This window comes from Cylas formicarius, unplaced genomic scaffold (assembly GCF_029955315.1).
Source record: "Cylas formicarius isolate icCylForm1 unplaced genomic scaffold, icCylForm1.1 PGA_scaffold_9__14_contigs__length_23061073, whole genome shotgun sequence".
Lineage (NCBI taxonomy): Eukaryota > Metazoa > Arthropoda > Insecta > Coleoptera > Brentidae > Cylas > Cylas formicarius.
This window is the reverse complement of record NW_026844365.1, coordinates 17,527,977-17,555,868: the sequence shown is the minus strand read 5'-3', so window position 1 is coordinate 17,555,868 and position 27,892 is coordinate 17,527,977. Positions and strand designations below refer to the sequence as shown.

The window sequence follows — 27,892 nt, the reverse complement described above, 5'->3', positions numbered from 1 at the left end:
TTCTGACAGCACGCACCCTCCAGGTGTTTTGACGTCTTCAGCCAGAGGTAAGTATTTTTCAACTTTCTCTCTGAGTTTTTTAAAAGTGACCTCGTTCTTCGCCCTGTCATAGATCACGAATTCGGGTTTGTTATGGTGAATTGGTTCATCCGTCAGGAATTCGCGATCCCAGTAGACCTTGAAGCAAGCATTCTCCATGACAGATTTCAGCGTGGATTATCTTCGCCACATTGTTACTATCGAGAAATCAACGAAATCGATTCTTTTCGAAAGTAATCGGGCTCCTCACTAAACCTGAGCGTAGGATAGAATCAGCATAGAAAAAAAAAAACCGTTTTTTTTGTCTGTCCGTTCTCCGTTTCTCCTTTTCAACCACGGGGTGCATAAGATGTGTAAAAATGGATGAGTTCAAGCTTCGGCGTCCATCTTTTTTTTCGATTTTCGAAAGTTTTTTGGACGGTGCTATCGACTTCAAACTTGGCAGGCATATAGTGTGTGGTCCCCTAACGTAACCTGTTGACATTGGGGGGGTTGGGGGGTCGGGAAGTATTGTCATCATTTCTCGAAAACTGTTTGTTGTACCGAAAAAATTCATAACGAGAACACGTAAAAGATTTAACTGCAAAAATGTTTGTTCATGACAATTTTTCAAAAATGTACAGGGTGCGCCGCAAATTAAAAAAAAACCTGAAAAATAGGTTCCCCTATTATTGAAAAATGGCGATAACTAAAGGACTGTGTTTCAGATATCAGTTTCTTTTACATGGCAATAAAGTTTTCACCTATTGTACAGGGTGTTCGCGATATTCAGTGCAATATTAAAAAAGGTAATAGGTTCTCTAAATTTGCAGCTACCGACTTCAGATTTGGCAAAATTTGTGAATCAAGAAATGCGGGAGATCCGAGACCATAACCCTTAATTCAGGCATTTTTTCTATTATATACAATGTTTTTCAATTATACACAAAATTCTAATAAAAAAATCGTTCTTTTCCCTATTAAATTATTTGCCGTTAATCAATTGGTTTAAACAGTGTTGTAGAACACATCGAGAGCTATTTGTATTTACAGTTTTCGTCTATCACCATTTCACTATTTGAAGATCACCATTTCTCTCCCTCAATCTAGATTCAGAAAAGAAGCATTTTCTTGAAAACCACTTACTCTATTGGAAAAATTCATATACCAGGAAACATTGGAAATCCAGGGCTATAACCTCTATTTCGAATATTGTTTGAATGATATACAGGGTGTTATTCTAAAAAATGGTTGCTACAACTTGATCTTGAAAGGCGCAGACAAAGCCTTCGGTCTCAGAGAAGATGTTGCTATCTGTGAGCCAAGCTAGAGATGCAGTTTTCTCTATTCTGGTCGTCATTCATCAGGTTGATGTATCTGCAGTGAAGATCTTTTTGTTTCCATCTGCCTATGAAAGCCGGGGTATTATGATCTGCATCACATTTATAACCTAGATTTTTGAACTTTAATGGCGTAAAGTTGGTTTCCTGACGAACCACTGCGCTATGGATTGGTGACGACGGTGCCTTACGCAAAAAATATTCTCGTAGGAGTTCAATCTGTGCCTTATGCCGAAGTCGCATATCTGCCACTCCTCTTCCACCCATTGACCTAGGAAGGTGGAATCTTTCTATATAGGCTTCAGGGTAGTGTTTAGTAAAGCAAACACGTACCATATGTCTCAACTCTTCCAAGTCTGCCGTAGACCAAAATTAGTTGTGATGGTTGGTAGAGCGTATGCATTAATAGCAGCTACGATGTTGTGTCCTGAAAGTTTTGTTCTGAGAATGGCTCAAACTCTCTCTCCTGTAGAGTGATTTTCAGATGATATTTTTCCTGCGTATGTTGTATACCTGAACAAAGCCCAGATATTTGTACGTTTCTCCTCTCTCCATATAGTAACACTTCCAGATCCTGATGCCTTAGTAAGAGGAAAGTTCCCAGATTCGTGCCACACACCCTCGTGCATTCCGTTCACTTACATTTGTCGAGGCCAAATTTCATCCTCATGTCATTGAAAAATTATTCGACACAGCGCAGTTGTTGTTTTATACCTTTCTCAGTAGCCGAGAACAGGTTGATATCATCCATGTACATCAAGTGTGTGAGCTGAACGTCGTTACTAATTTGATAGCCATTGTTATTATTATTATTATTATTACAATTTTAATTTTCCGTTTCCACAGGTAAGTACTTTGGACACGACTTTCAGTAAGTTCCCAAATAGTTTTGTGATGTTAAATTAAAAGCTTAAGGTACAGTTTCGGTGCTAGTTGCAGCGTTTGAGGCTCCAATGTAGTTTTAGAGGTATTTCACCAGTTGCTCGCACAATTATTGGCATAATAACAACTTTTTCTTGGTTCCAGATTGTTTTCACTTCGGCAGAGAGTGGCATGTATATTCCGACTTTCTCAAGGCGTTATGGGCAGCCGGTTCAGCAATATCAGCAATCAGGTAAATAATTTTCTTGAGTTTGTCTTGTACCACAATATCTGGCCTATTGTGTTCGATGGTGTGATCTGTTAGTAGTAGTAGGGGTCTCCGTGCAAACACCAATTCCTTGGGCTATTTCCTGGTGTATTACTTTAGCTATGTTATCGTGCCTTCTGAGGTACTCTGTTGGAGCTAAGGTTGTACATTCAGCGATTATGTGTCCTATGGTTTCTGATTCTGCACTAGTCAACTTGTACGTCTGGATCTCCTATTATGTACGTGCGGTAGTTTAATGTCGGTATTACCTGATCTTCCATGGGGTGCATAAAGCCAGCAGTTTCCGCCATTAGCGTAATGTTTTCTAACCAGGCTTTGGAGGCATTGGTGTCTAATTGTTCGAGTTCCATTGTAGCGGGGTACCGTGCATGTAGTTCTTTTGATTTATTATTATTATTATTATTATTAAATAAGAACCAACGTTGTTCAGATTTTCACATAAATATATTTAAATGACAGCTGTTTCGGCAACACCGTGCCTTTATCAAATGTGAATATCAAACGGTACCGACGTTTATAAATACAAAGAAGGTAGTAATTACTTAATGTGAGGTATTAAATTGAGATTTAACAAGGGGAATTCATTCAAATCCAGTTGGTCATTAGGTAATACATTCGAACCTCTCATTTTATTAATCCCTATAGCTTCTAGTAAATTTAATTTTCTACTTTTTGAAACAGTGTGTAAAATATCGAAATTGTCGTCGAAATTGTGTTTTTCTAAATTTAAATGTATAGGGTAATTAGAATCTGGACTATTGTTTTTAAATAATCGTCGATGTGCGTTGATACGTTTTTTGTCTGCTTGTCCAATATAAATCTTAGAACATGATCCGCAATTTAATCTATAGACTCCAGAATTCTGGGATCTATTAGATTAGGATTTATTGTTTTTAACAAATTTTCCTTGGGTGTTATTAGTTTTAAAAGCAATTTTGAGGCCACATTTCGAGAGATGATCTGAAACTTTACTACTAGGTTTTCCAATGTATGTTAACGTTTTAAAAGCTTGAGAAATATAAAACTGACCATTAAATTGAAAGTAATTTTGGTCTAAACAAACTATTATACTATCCAATAAATCTTGTTTAACGATTGGGTTAATTTGGGTTAACAGGTAGATCTTTCAAAAAACGTATCAACGAACATCGACGATCATTTAAAAACAATAGTCCGGATTCTAATAACGCTATCCATTTAAATTCAGAAAAACACAATTTTGACACCAATTTCGATATTTTACACACTGTTTCAAAAAGTAGAAAATTAAATTTACCAGAAGCTATGGAGATTAATAAAATGAGAGGTTCGAATGTATTACTTAATGACCAACTGGATTTGAATGGATCCTCCTTGTCAAATCTCAATTTAATACCTCACATTAAGTAATTACTACCTGTTTTGTATTTATAAACATCGGTACCGTTTGATATTCACATTTGATAAAGGCACAGTGTTGCCGAAACAGCTGTCATTTAAATATATTTATGTGAAAATCTGAACAACGTTTGTTCTTATTTAACTATTTTAAATGGATTTTTATCAAGTAAAAGCCACTTCAGTACAATTATTATTATTATTATTATTGTCATTATCATAATTATTGTCATTATCACTAAGTTTATCAACACAAATATTCTCTTAAACCCACATATTTCGATAATTTTTATAATATTTATAATCTCAATATAAATAAATAAATGATTATTTGCAATTTTAAAAATTTTGGATTCTTATATTCCGTCTACCACTTGTTGAGTGAGAAACACCTAACAAAACAGCAAAAAAAAACAGTCTTGTTTATCTGTGGGAGGTAATAATTTTTTTAAATTTTATTGTAAACTGCAGTAAGCTCATACCAAGCACCATAGACATAAGAGTTCAAAATTAGCATATGTTGATATATGATAAGACTATATTACCTGAATATGTAAAACGCATGTTGTAATCAGAAGTCCGATGCATATAACCGTTGCCACCGAAAGTCCGGACAAGAACAGCGCGTGCTTCAGTCTAATGCAATATCTTTGGTAGAGGGTTTCCAGTTCCATTCCATCTACTGAAACAAACAGATTGGATTTAAAAGGAGCTGCGAAATTAACATTAAATTATCTGCAGAGTATTGCCTAGAACGCCTGCTTTAGGAACAATGTAATTTCTAAAAAAATATATAAACTAAATTCGAAAACTTGAATAAAATTAACTTAACCTATGCATATGTTTTAGTTCTCGCAAACCAGTTGCATTAATAATCTTTCGAGAAAATCGTAGGCCATTACTTAACTAACTATTTTTCGATATATACTTAAATTCTTAGTGTGTTGCTAAAATTTCTTTCCTGTTTACCAACAAATGTATAAATGAATTCTTCGTATAAGATTTTGTGTTCTGCGTGATTGTGCTAAAGCTATTTAATAATCATAAATTTTAATATATTGAGTGATTAAATAAGGAAATTATTGCTATTGTCGAAATATTCTGATAAAACCTTATATTTACCTCCAATTATTAGAAAACCTCTAGATGAAATGAAATCAAAATAGCTGAAATAAAATATTAAATGCTTTTTCATAGCTTGTCACTTAAGCTTGATTGCTTGACGTTCGTTTTTCCAGTCTGATATATAATAAGTTGCCTTTGAATGTCTACAAAGCAAAACGTTTCGTGAGTGCTCCAATAATAGATCTTGATAACATCCTCGTTCCTCGTTTGCGTTCAATCTGAAAAATCCATAGAGCGAGGATTTTAAATAATACATTCGGACTTGTTAGTCAGGCAATACTTAAAAAATATACTTCTTACCAAACCATTTTTTAAAAAATGAAGAAACGTTTTGTAGCCAATTTATGAGAGCGGGAAGGGCTAAGTTCTGCATTTCTCTTTGGGTAGATTTGATATCTCGAAGTCTAAGTATAGACTTTGCTTTATTCTAACCAAACCACTAAGATTTAATAATCATCCATCCAAAAACAGCAGCACAGTTTAGACTTTACGGTATACAGCAATAAGGTCTACCAGGTCTGTCTCAGAAATCCGGATCGGGAAATTTATTGCGACTTTTGTTGGGTCATTTTTCATTTTCGTAGCCACTTTCTATAATACGAGACGTCAAACTTTATTAAAACAATTTTAAAAAATGATGAGCCTCACATAATTTCAAGATATTTGATGCTTTAGGTTACAATTTTCAGGATAATTAAATAAGTAAATGAAAATATTGACGCCAAATTTTCCCGATGTACTCTTATTCTTGTTCATTTTTGATGACTGTATTTTGTTTATTTTATGTATTTTTTATTTTTTTTTATGAGACTTAGTTGTAAATTGTATGGGCTCAGCTAACTAACATTTAAATGAGAAAGTGTGACTTCAACTTGTATTCTTGTGTTTTGTAACACAAAAAAGTTATATTATTATTTTTCTTCTCTTACAGGCTTAATCTGGTCGGTAAACAGTAAGACGTCGATCCGGAAAGAAAATGCTTCGCTTCATGACAGCATTTTATTCACCTCCAAGTGTCCTCCTTACTATGCTACAAGTGTCATTTGTAACTGTAGGTATATATCCTTTTTCAACTCTAATGATCTTAAACCATCATGCAAGGTGTTAGAAATTTCAGCTATTGCACCTATGATAATCGGAATAACTCTAACTATGGCAATTTTCCACATTTTCCTGATCTCATCTGCCAATGGTAAGTATTTATTAGTCTTTTTAGCATATGTCTTTTGTATATTTGGTATATGATGAACGTCACCGCGGCTTATTAGTAATAATTCATCTGACCCAACCTCACAGAGCAGCGGCGGATCTTTCAGGTCCATGTATTTCCTTCTTAGTTCTTGATAATTCACGCTAATCTGTCGTGTCAGTGTTGAACATCCAGACACAATATATTCCTATTTCTCGTCACATTCGACACTTACCAGTTACAACTTGTTCCTTAAGGATCCTTTTTCCGTAAATCCTTGTTGAAGTGACCCGATTCTGAATAGCAGCGAAAAAGTCTGCAGTCTCAGGAAACAAGGTGCCAGTGCGCATATAAGCTGTAGATGGTCTAGTATCCACTTCTTCACTCTCAATAGCCGCCAGATAGGCAGTGCATAGGGTTGCTCTGTCTCTGTTTCCTCAGTCGATCAGAAGTAATGATATTGAAGTGGGGTTGGAAGTCTGGTACTGCCAGTCTGTTGCTGTCCGCATTTAATGCTGCCCGATGCAGCGTCCTAGTCCTGACTTTGATAAGAAAATACTTTCTGAGATTCATAGATATTTGGCAATGCTTTTTCACTCTGGTGTCGTGGCAAATGAAACCTTTTGAATTCCTTGCGAGTTTTGGTGTCCATGTCTTGAAATTCAGTACCAGTTCACTTTATCACCCCAAAGTTATAGCTAAGTACCCATGTCGCCTATGGACTGAGCAGATCCGTCATTAACAATTCGTCATTAATTCACAATAGCCTTTTTATTTGTTACTTATTGTGCATTGTAAAAATCGTTGCTAGAGTCAGGTTCTTAGAGATTTTATGAAACCGACGGGAATAAGCAAATATTTTTAATCCGGAATTGCCTTTTTCGGAGTTGTGCCGGGTGGTTTTATCTTAGAATCTGTAACAAATATCGAAAAACCTAAATTATCGGATTCGCTTATGTTTTTAAAATATTGTATATGTAGCTTCTTGAATTGTCTTTAGTATTTTAAAAACAATTCTATGCTGACGATACGCAGATTTGCAACTTTTTCTCTCGCTCCCAGGTTAGTGCTCCTCTATGTTATTTTGTAACTAAACTCAGAGTGGGGAATAGCACGAAATCATTTAAAAACTAATTTCCAATGTTAAAATTATTTATTTTGACCCGCATCGTTATTTATTGTTTCAAAAAATTAAGTCATTTCTATGAGAAACTTTGATTTTGTAAAATTTTAATTTTACTGACACAATTTATGGACCATTTTAAGATTTTACTGTTATCAAAAGGATACAGTATTACAAGATAATTAAATCATAATATCCACTCCATCTTCATTAAGAACTATACCTATCGTAAGAACATACATAACTTAAACATGTCTTAAGTATCCCCTTTTAACTGCACGAAAGCATATACAAGATTTAAAAAACAAATGAAGCGTAAATTTGTGACACGATAATATGTGGGGATTTATTTGGATGCTCGATGCTAAGCTTGCTTGATGTTAAGCCATTAACGATAATTTTTGAAGCTTAGGCAGGCTTCAGCAGAATATTTCCCAGAGAATGGAAGAATATACAGGGTGTACCATTTAAAAAACGCAAAAAAAACATTTCTAGAAATCTAGTACAAAATATTGTTTTCAAATACCCTGCCTGTTCGATTCAAAATAGTGTGCCAGAAACGAGTCCAAACATTGCTCTAAAATCTCGGAATTAATTTTTTATTTCGATAACGGTATAGGGAAACCTGAACAAAATCTATTTTGTTTCTTGAGTAGATCCTGCTGTTATAATTTAAAACAAATCCGTTGATATAGTATTTAAAAAGTAGAGGTGAATCCAAACAAAGTTTTCTATTTAAAGATTTTTTTTATATATTTTTACCGGTTCTAAGATAAGGTGTCATCAAATCATAAAGGTTCCACCTTTGAATCAAATATGGTTCGTCATCCAATAAATCTTTCCAACAGGACAGGTAGCTTTATTCACTGACATAGTCGTCGATAAGAAGCCGAGTCCCGAGAACTTTTCCGCCATAAAATTAGAATAATCCGTGGGACGAATGTTTCTCGCTACTCTGAGATAACACAACTTCTTTAACTTTCATTTGATGAAACGACAGCTAACGACTTTTAGATTTGAATAAATCTCGATGAATTATACAAATTCTCGCCTTTTGGGGCACTTTTTTTTTGAGGATTGCCAGCGAAGCAAACAAGTTTTGCTGATTTTTCGTGTCTAATTTAATTTTATAAATATCATTAACTTACATTGCTGAATAAGCGATGAAGCATTCCAAGAAGATTAATTTTGTGAATTATTTTCATGCTTATACGGGTTTTTTCACGAAAGTATAAAAGTTTCCATGGTTAGGAAAACTAAATTTTTGAACTGAATTTCGGCAATTCATTTTTGCTCACCCTGTATTAATTTACATTCAAAATATCCACTCAGTATATGACAATAGGCTCCCTTCAAGGAGAAATGCATTCAAAATTAAATAACTAAAGCTCCCTTACTGGAAAAGTTGTTATTTATCATATCAACATTAAAAAACAAAAATTATGTTGGAGGTCCTTAAATATTTTCCTGTTTAACCTATTTTTAATAGATAAGTCCAATTGTGACACTATTTTAAGTATCTGTTACGTATTTAAATACATTTTTCAAGTTTCAAGTTTTTGAATATTTCATTTCTTTCTCATAAGTCGGCTATAAACCCTAAACATTAAAAATCCTTTGGTTGAAAAACCAAATTTTTTATTGCTTCTAATGACTCCTTTTAAAACACTCTGTAATAACATATGGAGAAAACTAAAATTTGACACGACTTAATTAATAAGTTCATTTAATTATTTCTATGATGAAATTGTATAAATAAATAAGAGGCCATATACAAGAACCACTCCCGACAACGAACGGTCACAGTAAATATACGCCTTTCTTCTTTCTTGTTAATTGGTTCCAGCCCATCAAGATTTTATCATGTTCAAATGGAAGCAACGTTATTTTTCTTGATTATGTACCTATGATAGAAGTTCAGGAATCGTTTTATCCAAATATCGTGGATTTTGGCAATTTTGCATACCACCAAATAATCCAAAGCTCATTGTGTAACGAAACTCAGTAATTAATAAAGTGTCATGCAAAATATACATGGTATCGGATATTCTTTTTTGAAAAGGTATTCTTCATAACGACTGATAACGACGTTCTGTCTTCACCATCATAAATATGTGTTTAACATAGTGTCTAAAAACAAATAAAATAAAACAACGTAAGTATTTAATATACATATAATATATTTATTCTTTATTTTTCTTAGATTTACATGCTTTAAACCTATTGCATTCTACAGTAATTACTTTCATTTTGGTGCATCCGCCCGGTTGTCATGGATTTTATTTCCATGTTCTATTGAGCGTGAAATAGTTAATAGAGATAATAACGCAACAGCGTTAATAGTGGTCAATAACAGTAATTTAGGGGAAGCTTCGGACATTAAAGGCATATGGAACGCCACATACAACTCTGAATTGGAACGGTTCCGATTTGTATTTACAAAATGTAATTGCGTTTGCAATTCACGGGTGCGATAGGAAAATTTATTTTTGGTAATACTATGCGGGGAGCAGTGTGAATTGGAACATCCATGCCGCTTTGGTTTGAATGTGGCACCGCGGGTATTGGAAATAATGGAAATAAAGAACAAATGAAAGGAAATGATTGTTCAAAATTGTTGCCTAGAAACAATATTTAGCAAATAAAATTTAGCTCAAAACCATTATGATTTTGTAAAACCGCCTGCTTATTAATTAAACGTTTTAGTAAACTCAATTTAATACTTCACAGCGCCACCGACAATCCTCTCACTTCGATTTCATAGATCGAACGGTTGCACGGGGCAGCATCTTGAGTCCTCTTCTTTTCTCAATATACCCTTCTGATTTCATAAATTTCTTGCATTACTTCTCCGACGATACTAAGATTAATTTTTCATTTCCTTCCAGTGAAGGACACGAAGCAGTGAATAGGACAAATGAAGACTTAGAAAGAAGTCTCGAATGCTAACAAATTGGTACTTAATGGAGTGAATTAGGGTGATTTTGTTAGGTGCTAATAGAGATAAACTCTCTAATGACATATGATAAAATATATGTATAATGTATAATATATATATATATATATATATATATATATATATATATATATATATATATATATATATATATATATATATATATATATATATATGACAAATGAGTGAGACTATCGACACTACATATTTGAATACAATTTTGTACACTTGAAGATTTTAGATTTTCGTTAATAAAAACTTGGTACAGGCTACTCCTAATGTCATTTACCAATTGACAACTCCAAAAAAAATTGACAAAAAACACTAACACACCCTACTCTACAAAAACTACCCTCTACCCCTATTAGAGGTGACACCATGCTGCTACCAAAACCTAAGCTATTAATCCACGACATCTCTCATACATTAGCCAAACTAAATTGGATTTTTTTATGGTTGGGAATCTGTCAATTTGCTATCTCAAGATCTCGCGTGGAGGATGGCGAAGTGAAGGTATTTCCTCTACTAATGAAGCCCATTATTACTTTCGAGGTTAGTTTTTGTTCATGAATATGTCAATGGTGAAGCGGTATCGCAATATGGTAAGAGATTTAAACAAAATGTTTTTTGAACAAGATGTAGCACGTATCAAACGGCAATGTCAATTCTATCAATTCGCAAATGATCAATAGCCTAAAGCACAACTTTTCCGAAGTTATAGCTGATATTTTGGTTGATATAAACAAGCGTGTTACCTTTCGAACTTCGTTGTTTCGTTCGTATTTGTTATTACTCTATCAAACTGAAGAGTTATCAATTCGTGATTTATTCAAAAGCTGTTAATACAAATTACAAGACTGAGAATTATATTCTACTTGTAATACAATTATTTCAACCTTATATCAAGAACATCTAAGTTATTAGTTAAGATAAAATATGGTAGTTAAGATAAACTTCAAGTAAAATGCTATTTGGTTAAATAGTGTTACAGATAAAAAGCGATATTCATATTAGATTGCAAAAAGCCGGAGACAATCTCTTCTTCCTACGCATGGGGCTAGAGTTTCATAATTCCAGTGGCGGCGGCGTATTATAGTTTCCTTCTTCCATCGCAAAGGAAGGCTTAGCAAGCAGGCTGGCAAGCCTGATAGAGATGAACAGGATAGGGGTAACATCATCTATAATACCATGTAACACCAAGGAATATTATATAACATAATATCATGAATAACCAACTCGTTATTAAAAAAATAAATTAGAACTAAAAGTTCAGATTTTCAACAAATTGTATATATTCACATGACAATTGTTTCAACAACACCGTCTCTTTATCAAATGTAATATCTACAACCTACGTTTCTTGAAGGATCTACCTGTTTGTCCAATATAAATTTTTTGGGACAAGATCATTTTCAATTTATTGATTTTTAAATAATTTCCTATTGTGTTGTTAGTTCTGAAAGCTATTTTTAAACCACATTTTGACAAATTGTTTTAAATTGTTCGTGTTCGTAAGGATTGAGTGTAGCCGTTGTTCAGTGCAATTTGTCTAATGATATTAAGTTCTTTGTTCTAATTTTCTGTTGAGAGTTGCGTATTAAGAAGTCTGTGTATGTGAAATTAAAAAAAATAATAGAGTTATCCAGTTCAATCTCGAAAGTGAATTTTATACGATTATGTAATGAGTTAATGAAATTTAAAAAAGAATTCGATTGTCTGTCCGTTAAATTTTAATTTAAATAACTCTCCATTATTAAACTCAAATTCTCACAACAACATTAATTAGGGTTTTATTATCATTTTTCGGTATATATAGTAGCAGGTAGTTTGTAAATATTACATTTGATAAAGACACGGTGTTGTCGAAACAATTGTCATGTGAATATATACAATTTGCTGAAAATCTGAACTTTTAGTTCTAATTTATCTTTTTAATACCGAGTTGGTTATTCATACTATTATGTTATATTATATTCCTTGGTGTAACATGGTATTATAGGTGATGTTACCCCTATCCTATATATAATTTCGTGAAAATCTGAACTTTTAGTTCTTATTTATTTTGTTAAACGGATTTTCAAAAATTAAAGCCACCTCAGTTCAACTGGGTATTACTTCATCACTACGTGGATGCTCAATTAGGAGTAATGCATGCTGTGTATTAATTCTCTTCGTAAATGTCTTCAAGATTCAACTTTTGAAGACGTATCTTTGTCGAATATATTGGTGCTCCAGACATATTAAGGAACGGTGGCTGGACGATATGACCAGGTAAAAGCTCTTCATTTGCATGGACAAATATTTCTCCGTTTGTCCTAATGGGACAATTTTATTTTGTATTAATTAAATAACTTCCAGGATCCAGTTCGTGGCGCATTTCGATTGCACAAATACCGTAGAGAAGTTATCTGGGGGATAGCTGGTAGAGTGGTACAATTCTTGGTCACTTTATTCTTAATTACGATACCAACGACGTTGCTTTATTGTAGATGAAGTGGATTTAGGCAATGGAAATTATTTTCCTTATTTCGTATTTGTTCAGTTTTCGTTTTATTATTTTTCGACTTCTTATGAATTTATATATATAAATCTATAGCTTATCGATTGGCCGCGAGTACAGCACCAAGAAGTTATTCTTCTTCCTTTCCTCGCGGTATTAAATTCTTGAACTTAACTGGCCATCTATACCCGCCAGCGCCCTCAGGCGCATGTTCCACTAAAAATCACGGTGAAGCGCTAAATCGGTCGCTCTCATCGTGTGGTTCAAAAAGTGCCGTTGAACGCATCAGGTCATACGCGTGGTGATCAACAAATTTCCTCACCACTCGAGGCACAGAGGACGCAGCACGGGCCGGCCCCTCCGGAAGGAAGACCAAAAGCGAGGTAGGGTCAGTTAAGTAATCAAAAATCTTTTGATCCTGTCTTGAGTAATTTTTGCGACTTCTTGCTGTGCCAGCTGCGGCCAAAGTCCGTTTCCGCGCGGACAAAACATTTTTGGTCCTTACGAGCCCAATTAAAAAGAACTAACTTTTATCTTATTATTGTGCAATCAATATTCTCAATTTGAAATTCACGATTACGTGCTATGCTTTGCGAAAAATCTGTTTATTCCTTTACCTTTTTTGTGTATGAAGGCCATTAGCATCAACACAAAAAGATCAGTACGTTTTTTTTTATATATACAGATTCGCATTTGATTTCAATCGACTGGATCTCGGTTTCAAACATTGTTTCGTTTTAACGTTCAATATCGGAACGGCCAGAGTTTCAGGCGTATTTATTTACTTTTTTGTCGAATTTCTTTCGGTCTAGTTGAAACTCGGAACAGTTTGGTTTTCATTTTTTTATTATCATTATTATTATTTGAGTAATATCGCTTTTCTCTCTGAATCTGCGTAGTGTTCGATAGGTTTTTATAATGGCAAAATCTTTAGGTCAGAATAAAGCCACTCGAGGTTTTTTTATAAGTCGTTTGACTGAAATTTATAATTGTTCTCAGATCTGTCTCACTGATTCTACTAAGTTAAATCAATTTAAAGCTCGTTACGAAGGAATTGAAGACATTAGAAATAATTTTGAAGCTCATCATCATGCAATTATTGGGTCACAACAGATGACTGACAAGTCTCTCGAGGATGAAGTCGAAATTCGTCGAGAATTTGACGACAAATATTTCGTGATAAAATCTATATATATGGATTTGTTTCCTACAGCGGCTCAAAGTCCTGTTGTCCCATCAAACCAAACAATTTTTAATGCTACCACTAACCAAAAAGTATATGAGGTTGATGTACCAATTTTCAGGGGCGATTACCGACATTGGCCGACATTCATTGACTTATATAATAGTTTAATTCATAATGTCGCGAACATGCCGGCAATTCAAAAATTCGGTTTTTTGGTCAAACATTGCGAGGGTGAACCCCTCAATTTATTAAAAACGTTGCGCATGACTGAGAGCAACTACCCCGTTGCTTATCAGGCATTGCGTGATAGATACCAGAACAAAAGGTTAATGGCCACTGAATTTTGGAACAACATACACAACGCTCCTAAAATGTCATCAGACGATCATTTAGTTTTGCGACGTTTAATCGACACATTTCAAGAAAACTTGGCGGCATTGAAAATTTTGGGGTTTCCCACTGTCGAGTGGAATTTCATTCTTCTCAATTTGCTTTTATCAAAAATTGATGTGCATTCAGCTAAGTCATTTGAGCTTGCGCACAGCAGTGTGGAGCTTCCTTCGTACGACGATTTAATCAAATTTTTAGATAAAAATTGCAAGGCATTATCGTCCTTTGCACTTTCAAGTCCAGAAGACACCATTCGAACAAAATCAGTCAGAAACCAAAGCGAACGCAGTTTTAAATCTAAATTAATTCCTAAAGGTTTCTTAACGCAGGATAGTCCAAAATGTACATTAGGATGTCAGAGTAGACACTCGTTGATTAAATGTTCAGTTTTCAAATCGAAAACGCCTCGTGATCGTTACACCATCGTCAAGCAACATCGCTTGTGCACATTATGCCTCAATTTGCGGTGCAGCGCTAAAAAATGTTCGAGCAATACAGCTTGCCAATTTTGTCAAAGTCGGACACACCATACTTTGCTCCACTGGGGAGCCGATTCTCCTTCCAAAGGCAATTCGCCACAGACACCACATGACTCATCATGCGAACTTCCTCACTCCGTTGCATCTTCTGCATCGGTAGAGCTAAACTCACCTAAATCATATGCCTCTTCTTCGGCGAATATAACCGACTCAACCTTACTCGCTACCGCCCTCGTACAAGTGGCTGACAGACATGGCAACCTACACACTTGCCGAGCGCTGCTGGATAGCGCGAGTCAGGTAAACTGCATCATTGAGAAGTGTTTTCGAAGATTGGGTTTGAAAAGCTACGGTGGAAGTGTTGAAATTCAAGGTATCGGTGATCCGTCAGTTGCTACATCGAGAGGCTACACTACTTTCGAACTAAGCGTGCCTGGTTTGAATCAACCTTTCGTGGCAGTCTATTCAGTCATATTACCGTCCATTTGCGTTAACATGCCTATTGTTTCAGTAGAACACAATAGCTGGGATCATTTGTCTCATATTAAGTTAGCCGATCCAAGTTTCAAGACTCCTAGTGGAATCGACATTTTACTAGGTGCCTCCATATTTCCGTTACTCATGTTGGATGGCAAGATTATGCAATCTCCACATGATCCCATTGCCTTAAACACCATTTACGGCTGGATTATCATGGGAAATGTCAAATCATCTGGCAACTCTCGTTTACGTCCACGCCATAGCTTCTTTACTTTATCAGATTCTCTTGAGAGCCTTGTCCAAATTCTGGCAACTTGAAGAGGTTCCTCATACTGAACCTATGTCTGAATCTGACAAGTTATGTGAGCGATTTTTTAACACTACTCACTATCGGGAATTGTCTGGGAGATTTATAGTATCTCTTCCCTTCAAAGCAGACGAGCCTGTTTTTTCGAGTTCTAGGGATATTGCTCTGAAACAGTTCTATTCTTTAGAGCGACGGCTCTTAAAAGATGTTGATCTCTATGAAAAATACTCTGCTGTCATTCGTGAGTATCTAGACTCCAAACATATGGAAGTTGTTGCTCCTCCTGAAATTTCGACTGATACTCAAAAAATGTATTATCTACCCCACCATTCGGTTATGAAAGCTAGTGACCAAAGCGTGCGCGTAGTATTCAATGCGTCTTGTCCTACTCCACAAGGATCACTCAATCAGTTTCTTCTGTCAGGTCCTAAACTCCAAAAAGACATCACCGCAATTTGCCTTAACTTCAGAAAATTTCCATTAGCATTTTCTTGTGACATCAAAGCCATGTATCGTATGATTGTATTAGACCCCAAGCATCGGGATTATCAGAGGCTAGTATGGAGATTTTCTCCCGAGCAGCCTATCCAAGATTATCGTCTTACCCGCGTTACATTTGGAATCGCATCATCTCCTTATTTGGCACTTCGAGTCATTTTGCAACTGGCACGAGAGGGATCAGAAGCATATCCGAACGCTTCAAGAGTTCTGCAGTCCGACATATTTGTCGACGACATCTGCACAGGAGCTTACACCTTGGAGGAAGCATTGACTCTTAAAGCAGAGCTTGTTGAGTTATTAAATTCCGCAGGTTTTGAGCTGCGGAAGTGGTCAAGTAATGATCTCAACTTTCTTAATACAATTCCGTCAAATATTCGACAAACTTCTGTTTCACTAGACACTGACACTGACTGTTTTCAGAAAGTCCTTGGTCTCCAATGGGACCCAGTGAATGATGTCTTTTCATATCAGGTCAATCAAACCGACGATTCTTGTACGAAAAGATCAATTCTCTCTACCATTGCTCGTACGTTTGATCCAATCGGCTTGATATCACCTTGCATATTTCTTGCAAAGCATCTAATGCAATTGATGTGGGCAGAGGGTGTAGATTGGGATGATACTCCAACCCAAGGTCTTGTCGATCGATGGTTGACATACAAAAGTCAGTTACCCTTGATTTCCCAGATAAAAATTCCCAGGTACATCTTGACACCAAATCTTCAGTCTCTACAACTCCATGTTTTCGGCGATGCTTCGGAAATTGGTTTCGGCGCATGCGCGTATTTTCGAGTCGCCGATTCAACTGGCAGTGTATTTTCCACGCTAGTGACAGCCAAGACCAAAGTTGCTCCACTAAAAAGGATCTCCCTTCCTCGCCTCGAGCTATCAGCTTCAGTTTTGGTCGCTGATTTAATTTCTTTCATCAAAGTCAGTTATTCTGATGTTGGTTTTGAATCCATTTTCGCATGGTCTGACTCCATGGTAGCTCTCGGTTGGATAAGAGCGCCTCCATATAAATGGAAAAAGTATATCGCGAATCGCGTATCTCACATTCAAAATATTCTTCCTCCATCTTCTTGGAGATTTGTCCCAACACAACTCAACCCAGGTGATATTGCATCACGTGGTATGTTGCCGGAAGAGCTATTGAACAACTCTATGTGGTGGAACGGCCCAGAGTGGCTACGTCGTTCGTCTGACCAATGGCCGAACAATCCAACTCCTACTCTCGACTCACCAGATATTCGGAAAGAGGAATCAAAAAGGTATGTTTACTCGACTTTTCCACAAAAATTCTTTCCTTTCTCGGATTTATTGGACAGATTTTCTTCTCTTCCGAAAATTCTTCGTATTATCACTTATGTTTTGCGTTTCATAGATCTGAAAATAAAACGTCAGTCTGTTGATACATCAGTGATGAATGAAATTGAATTACATAACTCATTACTCGTCTTTGTTCGAATCGTTCAACAGCAATGTTTTCGACAGGAATTTGATCTTGTTTCCAAAGGTCTACCTTGCTCCAAACCTATGCGCAAGTTGTGTCTTGTAATTGATACTCAGGGTATTCTCAGGGTGGGCGGAAGGCTAATTACGTCCATGCTTCCCTATGAGCAAAAACACCCTGCCCTCTTACCATCAAACCATAAACTGACAGATATGATAGTCTGTTATTATCACAATAAGTACCTGCATCCAGGTTTTCAAACTTTGTCCTATTTGTTGTTACAATATTTTTGGATTATTGCTTCCAAACGAGTCATCAGGAGGAATTTGTCTCAATGTTACCGCTGTTTTCGAGCAAACCCTAAACCGTACATTCCCCGTATGGGCAATCTGCCCTCTTATCGCATCACACAACTCAAGCCATTTCAGTGTGTTGGTGTCGACATGGCAGGTCCTTTTCAAATTACCATGGCAAAGCTACGAGGTGCTAAGACTCTAAAAGCATATCTTTGTCTTTTCATCTGCTGTTCAGTTCGTGCTATCCACCTTGAGTTAGTTTCGGATTTATCAACTGATGCATTTTTAGCCGCATTGCGACGCATGATTGCGCGCCGAGGAAAACCTTCTGCTCTCCACAGCGACTGCGGAACGAATTTTATTTCTGCGTCAAAATACATAGCCAATATCATGTCCGATGCAGCTAGAGAAGAGCAGATCTCTTGGTCATTTAATCCTCCCTCTAGTCCGCACTTCGGTGGCTTGTGGGAAGCCGGCGTCAAAAGCGTCAAAAAACACCTGGTCCGTGTAGTAGGTGACCGCATCATGAGCTACGAAGAACTCAATACAGTTTTGGTTCAAATAGAATCAATTGTTAACTCTAGACCCATATGCGCTGTCAGTAACGATCCCAATGACGTGAGCTGTATTACACCAGGCCATTTTTTGATGTTGGCTCCAGTATCGACACTCCCTGACCCTGATATGACTTCTTCAAACATGTCGAGACTAAACCGTTGGCAGCTAATCTTGCAAATGCAGCAGCACTTCTGGCGCCGATGGCATAATGAATATCTCACAAGCCTCAATCAACGTAATAAATGGTGTGACAATCGCCCCAATCTTGATGTGTTCACACTGGTGGTCTTAAAGGAGGAAAACACTCCAGTTCTTGACTGGCGTCTTGCGCGTATAGCCGAGGTCTACCCTGGCCCTGATGGCATTGTCAGAGTGGTCAAGGTTCGTACTGCGACTGGTGTCTTTAAGAGAGCTGTTGTAAAACTCTGCCCTCTACCAAATCAATGGCGTGGTAAGCACATTTTTCGCTTAAAGCACACAAGATGTTAGCACTTCTATTAGTAATATTTATTAGTATAGTTCTGAATTTTCATTTTTTTTTAACCTCTAACTGTAGGTAAACATGGGTATAATTTTTTCGGAACCGCTTTTTTGTTTTTTTTGGGAAAATACCTACTGCATTTTGGTGGGCGGTATGTTCAGTTTTCGTTTTATTATTTTTCGACTTCTTATGAATTTATATATATAAATCTATAGCTTATCGATTGGCCGCGAGTACAGCACCAAGAAGTTATTCTTCTTCCTTTCCTCGCGGTATTAAATTCTTGAACTTAACTGGCCATCTATACCCGCCAGCGCCCTCAGGCGCATGCTCCACTAAAAATCACGGTGAAGCGCTAAATCGGTCGCTCTCATCGTGTGGTTCAAAAAGTGCCGTTGAACGCATCAGGTCATACGCGTGGTGATCAACAAATTTCCTCACCACTCGAGGCACAGAGGACGCAGCACGGGCCGGCCCCTCCGGAAGGAAGACCAAAAGCGAGGTAGGGTCAGTTAAGTAATCAAAAATCTTTTCATCCTGTCTTGAGTAATTTTTGCGACTTCTTGCTGTACCAGCTGCGGCCAAAGTCCGTTTCCGCGCGGACAAAACAGTATTTTTTTCTCAATTGTGCTAAGGTAAGGCGTTGAAGGTAGACACATTTTATGCTGGGTTAGGACAGAATAAAATAAAAATGTATTAAAGGAATCTTAGGATAATATCGGAAAATGAATAAAGAAAACTAGATTCTCTTTCTCAAATACTAATTGGACTCCTAAGAATGAGTAATAATAGCGCTTATTCACTTTTTTGATAATTCTATTCAAATTTTCTAATGCAGGAAAAGTATAGTGTATTCTATTAAGCCTAGAAGGAATTATAGCAAAATTGAGTTATTTAGCTTTTGGGTATAGAAATAAAAATAGAAAAATGAGGAAATAAACATCCATCTCATCTGAAAAGCAAAGAAGAAATTAGTAGTTTTTACCTTTCTTTAAATTATGTTATGTTGGGATCCGTTTGAACTTAATTGCGAGTTTATATAAAGATATTTATAACCCAATTTATCCCTTGGTTGTTCTTTGAGATACATGTGATCAATCTGACTTATTTCCATTCGTTCTTTACCTTTTCAATTTATTTTTTTCAATTGTAAAGTCTTTCGTTTTGTTTGTTTCATCCACCTTTTTCAATTTTCCTTTATGATTTTGAATGTATTTAAAAACTTGATCATTTTCGTGTATACCATATGGCGTTTTATGATTGAAATAGCCAGAAACAATATCGAAAGGTGTAAAATTTGTCGATGAATGATAATTAATTATAATATACAAGAGAATATTTAACTTGGTTATTTAAAGATTCCGTTGCATATTTGTTCCAGTTTGCTCCGATAATGTGCAATAAGACCTTTCAATGCGTAGCATAGTTGTAGAGTAATTGATGGTTTTATTTAAAAAACAAATCCCGATGTATCTAGTGGAACACCCATAAAACAAAGTTACAATTCTCTAAACCATTACCATGAATAAACACAATCGTAACTACAAGTAACCCACGTCGTTCACAAAACGTCGTAACAACGCTGTTCCGTAAAAATAAAATGTTTAAAGTGAAGCGAATACGTCGAAGAAGAGGAAGCAATTAGACTAACGCAGGCAAATTATTTTTTGATGTGGGCGGTAGAGATTTTAGTGCCTTTGTTTCCCCAAGACGAGCATGCTTTTCCATTAATTTTTGTTGTTACCGCTGAGTGGTCACCCTCAAACGATCTTAATAAACAGCGAGTGTCTTTGATATCGCAAATTATTCTTTGATACAATTTTCTCCAAGATTTTGTGCGCATGCGGATCTGAATAATGAGTCGCGTATTTATATGGACTTTGCTTCCCCAAAAAAGTTCCAACTTTCTCCTTGCCCCAAAAATAGGAAATTATTTCAAAAATCGAGTTTATCCTTAACAAACTGTTAATGAAATTCGGTTTGAAACCGCAAAAATCCTTACAAAATCAAAAGCACCTAAATCTAATATTCCGAGGCCTCAACGCATTGCTCTAAAATCTCGAAAATCTAATCCCGACATCGCAATTCTAAAAGCAAATAAAGAAAATGCTACAATGGTCATGAACACAAGTGAATATCAGGAAAAAATTCAAGATATTTGTACAGACGGATCCATGGAAGGCAAACTTAAATCTGTTATTAAGGCTTCTTCTCTATCAGAATCCGTAAAAAAGTTTGTGAACTCTTATTACTGTAAAATTCCTCGTTTCTATGGACTTCCTAAGATTCATAAAACAGGATTACCCCTTCGACCTATTGTCAGTACCATTGAGTCTCCAACATGTTCTCTACCAAAATATCTAGCTTCCGTAACTTCTATTTACAGGGAAAATTGATAGTGTCGCACCTTATTGTTTTCTTTTCCCTGAACAATTAAAAACCATTATATTATTATTATTATATTATATTATTATCATCACCAATATATTTTACCTTCCAGCTAAAGCCCAAATTATTTTTTTTTCTTAGCCATTTATACTATATAATTATATTTTATAAACTATACACTATACACTATAAAACATATACATAATATTAGATATTCTTATGAATTCTAATAATTTCTACATTAGAGATATTAAGCGTTCCAAAATAAAATACACTTCACCTGAACCTTCCAATAGCAATGAGTTTAAAAGTAATCCCACACTTGCCACTGTTGTGAAAACATTGCTGACCACATATCAAAATTTCTTTAAAAAATATAATGTCAAAACCAGATTTATCACTTTCCATGCATATACCACAAAGAATACATTGGTGAGACGAAAAATATCAACTAGGCTCAAAGAACATGAAAGACTTTCGATAAAACTAAATTTCTGTCATGTTATCAATTCTTATACCAAAGAAAAATCAGAGAATCTACAGAAATCTATAAGCAACCAAACACAGTGTTCATGCGCCTCCTGTAGTTCCGACCCACGGTGGGTCAGGATGACTCAAAAAGTTTGAAAAATTCTAAATTTCACTTTTCGTTTTTTCCAAGTTATTTTCTGCAGCATTAAACAACCAGTCTTTGAACTATCTAAAAACAATTAAATTGCGGAGTTAACGTCTCCATGGTAACCGTAAACAGCGTCCGAATTTGTGCAATAGTGTTACGCCTCCGCTTTCTTGCAGAAATATTTAATTTTGCTTAGAGATATCTTAAAAATCGAGCAAAACGGTAACACAGTGTCTTTTATATGAATGCTCATTGTCCCATAAATCTTCCTAAAAAATTAAATTCTGCTCATCTCTGCCTCCCTATTTTATAAAAATATATTAAGGTACCTATGTAATAGTAACGTTATAGGTTTTTTTAATCGTCTCCTCTAAGTTTCAAGGCGACTTTTTTATTTACAGATTGCTCCATATTGCCAAAATTTATTAAATATATGTCCAACAAAAATATATTTGGGCCTTATTCCTCAAGCGAAATTTGAAAATACAATAGATCTAACAAAATAGACAATGCAAAATTAATCTTTATTTTCAACGTAAGCATGTACGCATTTGTTTTTTTTTCATAATGCGGCATGGATGGCAGCTCTGGGCAGAAGGAATGATCATTCTTAATTACATTCTTACTTTTGAACTTTTTAGTGCCTATTTAACTTTTTTATGAAACTGGTAAAATCCTAGGCCAACGTCAACCATATATTGTAGGCCTGTAGAAATGCAGTTTTTAAAAGAAACTGCTTAAATATCACTAAGGGAAAAGGAGGAGATACAAAACCTTGCCGATAGTTCTGTTATGTTCAAAAATTTCACAAACCTATCTATTAAGCATGACTTACGAATGACCGTGATCGATGGAAAAATGGTTAGCTCTTTAACCGGAACAAGTTGACAGGTTTGCTATTTGTGTAAGCGTAACCCACAATTACGAACCAAATAGAAAATATTTTGATGAGGCCGATCGCTTCATGCGAGGATTAGTTGCTAAATTGCTAATCGGTTACAATTGGGAAAATGGCAAACACGTGGCCCGGACAAGTTAGTTGTTAAAGAAGAAAAAACAAGAATTCAGAATTAATTTCGATGTCGTATCAGCATCATTGTAGACCACACAAGACAAGGCTCAGGTACCACAAATGCGCGTGCACTTTTTCAAAAATTACACGGTTTTACCAAATTAGATGGAAACTGATTTTCAGTTTTAATGTTATTTTACAAGTTTTAGCTAGTTGACTTAGTATTAGACATGATGATTTTAAAATCAATTTGACATAAACTGCTTGATTATTTGTTTCCCTGTATCCTTGGTAAAATGCCAGTAACTATCCATAAAATCGGTCAACTTTCCAAAGAGGCCCAAGAGGCGAAGAAGTGCAGCAGGCTTGAGACTAATTTGGATGTAATTGCATAATTTGGTACCTTCGTCTGATCCAAAAATCGTAAATTTACGCAAAATCAAAGCTTCAAATAAAAACAGACTTAGTCCAAAAGCTATAAATTTGCTAGAGCATTTCAAAGAAAATAATAATATCCTGAGGCAATCACACGAAAGTAGCGACTCTGTTTTAAAATTAAACTTAAACTAAGAATATTTATCTACATTATTTATCAACGGCAATTTCTGATGTAAATATTTATCGCAAAAAGAATTTTAGATACCGCATCCTCTATTCTCTATATAAATGCCTCATAATGAAGCATTAAGGTATTTCACGTTTTCACGAACTTCATAAAAAATACTCATAACGCAGGTACTCTAATTTTACAAATTTAGTATTTTCTTATTAGTTTGCTCTTTACTTGCTATTTCACATAATTTCAGACAAAAAAAATATCCTCTAAATAATTCTTTAAACTTTTTGGGTTATCCTGGCCTGCCGTGCGCCCGTTCAAACAATGCTAGGCAGTTTCAGTTAAACTCTGGAGAAGCCAACAAAACGATTGACGTAACGTCAGTAAGTTCGATTGATCAACAACCTTCGCAAAAAGAATCGAGAAGAATCATACTTATATACAAAAAAAAAAAAAACACAAAAACACATATTGTGGCGAGCGAGTCGAATGTGCTGAGTCCAGCGCTGAACTGGGCTCATTTGTTATCAAAAACCGGAACGCCGTCTTGTCGGGACGGCGGCTCGAATGTTGCACCCCACACCTGACACTAATGATTACGTTTTACAACCGAACAGGATTGTTCGGCTGCAAAACCACTAACTATTTATACTATTGATACAATAATATGTCTATAAAGATTGTTTGTGTCTATTGTTTATGTTTGCCCATTTCGGCTTCTCCTCTCAATTGACTGCAGTAATTCTAGTCCTATTAAGAGGATGCGTTACAGTCCGCTACATTTTTGAAACTGCTTATTTTATTTATAACACTCATACCTAAAACATTTCGATCTTAATATATTTTAAATTTTATGTTAAAAGTGAAGTTTTCAGTCTTTTTGCTATATATTTGGGGTTGATTTTATAATAGTTGGGATCTACTTTAGTGGTCTGTGTTCCCATTAAAAAAAATACAAGGTGGTCAAACACTGACATAAAAAATTCAAATGAAAACCAACCAGCCAAACCTCGGATACATAATGATATGTACTAGATCCTAGGGTAATTTTTCAAAGAAACTTTCACAGGCTACTGTAATACTATTTAAAAACGTATGTTAGGTTGTATAGAGTTTAAATGGCCAAGAAAATATCGGAGGGATTCTTGACCATCAGGCCAAATAACAAAAGCATCATCAACGTAGCGTTTCCAGGATTTTGGTTTTAGATGGAAGGTGTCCATTGCTTTCTTCTCAAAGGCTTCCACACATGTATTTGCGTGATAATGTTTGTTCAAACATTTGACCGTTATATATATATATATATATATATATATATATATATATATATATATATATATATATATATATATATATATATATATATATATATATATATATATATATATATATATATATATATATATATATATATATATATATATATATATATATATATATATATATATATATATATATATATATATATATATATATATATATATATATATATATATATATATATATATATATATATATATATATATATATATTCTCACGTATTGATTCACGGATGGAAAAATGTGATGACACTATACTCCGGGATATCATCCGTTCGCTCGTTGAACTCCGACTGGAATCCTGCATCCGACTGGAATCCTGCAAATCCTGCATCCGACTGGAATCCTGCAGACGTTTCGCCAAAATCTCACTTGGCATCTTCAATGCTCGCGCTCCGAAAACACTTCGAACACTGGGAGGTTATCGGCGGTGCGTGCGGTATTTATACTCTACGCCGGAGATGGTAACGGTGCTGCTTGTGCGTGGGGGGAGGTGGCTCCGCCCCCTGAATTGTCGCGTTGTTAATTTCGCCCGATCGTAGTTGCGATGTCCCCGTTGGCTGCTGCGCATCGCTCTGCTGTTTGATTATCCTTCTCCACGTGTTGGATAAATGCAGAGCGTCGTCTCTCGTATTGAGGTGTCCGGACTTTTCTATTTCGATGGCCTCTCGTATAATCCTAGTCCTAAAATCAGGAATATTAGCTATTTGTTTGCAAGTGCCGAAATCAATTTTATGGCCTGTCTGATGTTGGTGCTGAAACAAAGCAGATGTTGTTTGTTTGTTTCTTATGGCTAAACGATGTTCCTCGAGCCTGGCTGAAATCCTTCTGTTGGTCTGTCCCACATACGTCAGGCTGCACGATCCGCATGCTACACTGTATACTCCTTGGTTTTCCAGAGTAATTTTTTGTTTTGGGTTTCTTAGTATTGCTCCGATGGTATGGTCAGGTTTGTATGCCGTTGATATGTCGTGTTTCCGTAATATTCGGCCGATTTTGTCAGTAACCCCCTTGATGTATGGCAGGACAGCGATCGATCTTCGTTGGGTCTCGTCCTGCACTCTCTGCTGCGGCTGTTGTTGTTTACTGATTGCCTTGCTGATGGTACGCCTTTGGTATCCGTTTTGTCGAAGACAGGTACTAATTTTCTTTAGTTCTTTATCTCTGTTCCTCTCGTTTGTGAGCCTGAAGGACCGAGCAATTAATGTATTCGCCACTGCCTGTATCTGTGATGGGTGGTGATGAGATTTAGCGTTCAGATATCTATTAGTGTGTGTTGGTTTTCTATAGACAGTGTGTTCCAAGTGTCCATCTTCGGTCCTTGTGATGTGCACATCTAAAAAGGGCAGACTGTTATCCTCTTCAAGTTCTATTGTAAATTGAATCCTTGGGTGGATGGAATTCAGATGATCTAGGAATTTCAAAAGCTCCTCCTTGCCAAAAGGCCATACAACAAATACGTCATCAACGTATCTTGTCCATAGTTTTGGCTTCAGATTTGCCTTCTCTATTGCTTTCTTTTCGAAGTAAATCATGAAGAGGTTAGCAATCACAGGTGAGAGAGATGATCCCATTGCTGCTCCATCTATTTGTCGGTAAATTTTCCCGTTGTGCATAAAGTAAGCGTTTTTCAGGCAATGTCTTGACAGATCCATTATGTATGGCGGAAGATCTTCGTTTTCTTCTATAAGCAAGAGTGCCTCTTCTACTGGAATACTCGGGTAGAGGGATTTGATATCGAAACTTGCCATAATGTCGTCCTTGTCCATCCTGAGAGAACCTAAAATCTGAGTGAAATGTTCTGAGTTTTTAACATAGGAATCTGCCTTTTCCACTATAGGCTGAAGTGCACTGGCCAGATGTTTTTCCAGCTTCCGACCCAATATACAAACTAGTCACCAGAGATCCCACGACATATTTGGAAAAAACAACTAAGTCCAAAATTCTCGATTCATCAATAAACGAGGATACAAAGAAGAAACTTATTCCGAGGGAAAAATCGAGTCGTTGCCCAAAATTCTACGGGCTCCCAAAGATCCATAAGGACGGGGTTCCCCTGCGTCCAATCGTAAGCGCCTTTAACTCACCATTATGCAAGCTGGAAAAACATCTGGCCAGTGCACTTCAGCCTATAGTGGAAAAGGCAGATTCCTATGTTAAAAACTCAGAACATTTCACTCAGATTTTAGGTTCTCTCAGGATGGACAAGGACGACATTATGGCAAGTTTCGATGTCAAATCCCTCTACCCGAGTATTCCAGTAGAAGAGGCACTCTTGCTTATAGAAGAAAACGAAGATCTTCCGCCATACATAATGGATCTGTCAAGACATTGCCTGAAAAACGCTTACTTTATGCACAACGGGAAAATTTACCGACAAATAGATGGAGCAGCAATGGGATCATCTCTCTCACCTGTGATTGCTAACCTCTTCATGATTTACTTCGAAAAGAAAGCAATAGAGAAGGCAAATCTGAAGCCAAAACTATGGACAAGATACGTTGATGACGTATTTGTTGTATGGCCTTTTGGCAAGGAGGAGCTTTTGAAATTCCTAGATCATCTGAATTCCATCCACCCAAGGATTCAATTTACAATAGAACTTGAAGAGGATAACAGTCTGCCCTTTTTAGATGTGCACATCACAAGGACCGAAGATGGACACTTGGAACACACTGTCTATAGAAAACCAACACACACTAATAGATATCTGAACGCTAAATCTCATCACCACCCATCACAGATACAGGCAGTGGCGAATACATTAATTGCTCGGTCCTTCAGGCTCACAAACGAGAGGAACAGAGATAAAGAACTAAAGAAAATTAGTACCTGTCTTCGACAAAACGGATACCAAAGGCGTACCATCAGCAAGGCAATCAGTAAACAACAACAGCCGCAGCAGAGAGTGCAGGACGAGACCCAACGAAGATCGATCGCTGTCCTGCCATACATCAAGGGGGTTACTGACAAAATCGGCCGAATATTACGGAAACACGACATATCAACGGCATACAAACCTGACCATACCATCGGAGCAATACTAAGAAACCCAAAACAAAAAATTGCTCTGGAAAACCAAGGAGTATACA

At 36.2% G+C, this 27,892-nt stretch overlaps 1 protein-coding gene across 4 annotated transcripts in view; it reads right to left on the bottom strand.

Moving 5' to 3' along the window:
- Positions 1-27,892, bottom strand: part of LOC132707383 (adenylate cyclase type 2-like) — a 359,565-nt gene that overhangs the window by 199,570 nt on the left and 132,103 nt on the right. For 2 of the 4 annotated variants that reach the window (XM_060679222.1, XM_060679220.1), the window contains exon 2: positions 4,431-4,567. In XM_060679222.1, the coding sequence (XP_060535205.1) occupies positions 4,431-4,567 (137 nt within the window). Of the gene's footprint in view, positions 1-4,430; positions 4,568-5,007; positions 5,110-27,892 lie in introns of those variants that run through there. The other 2 variants (XM_060679219.1, XM_060679223.1) reach the window with 2 other exon arrangements.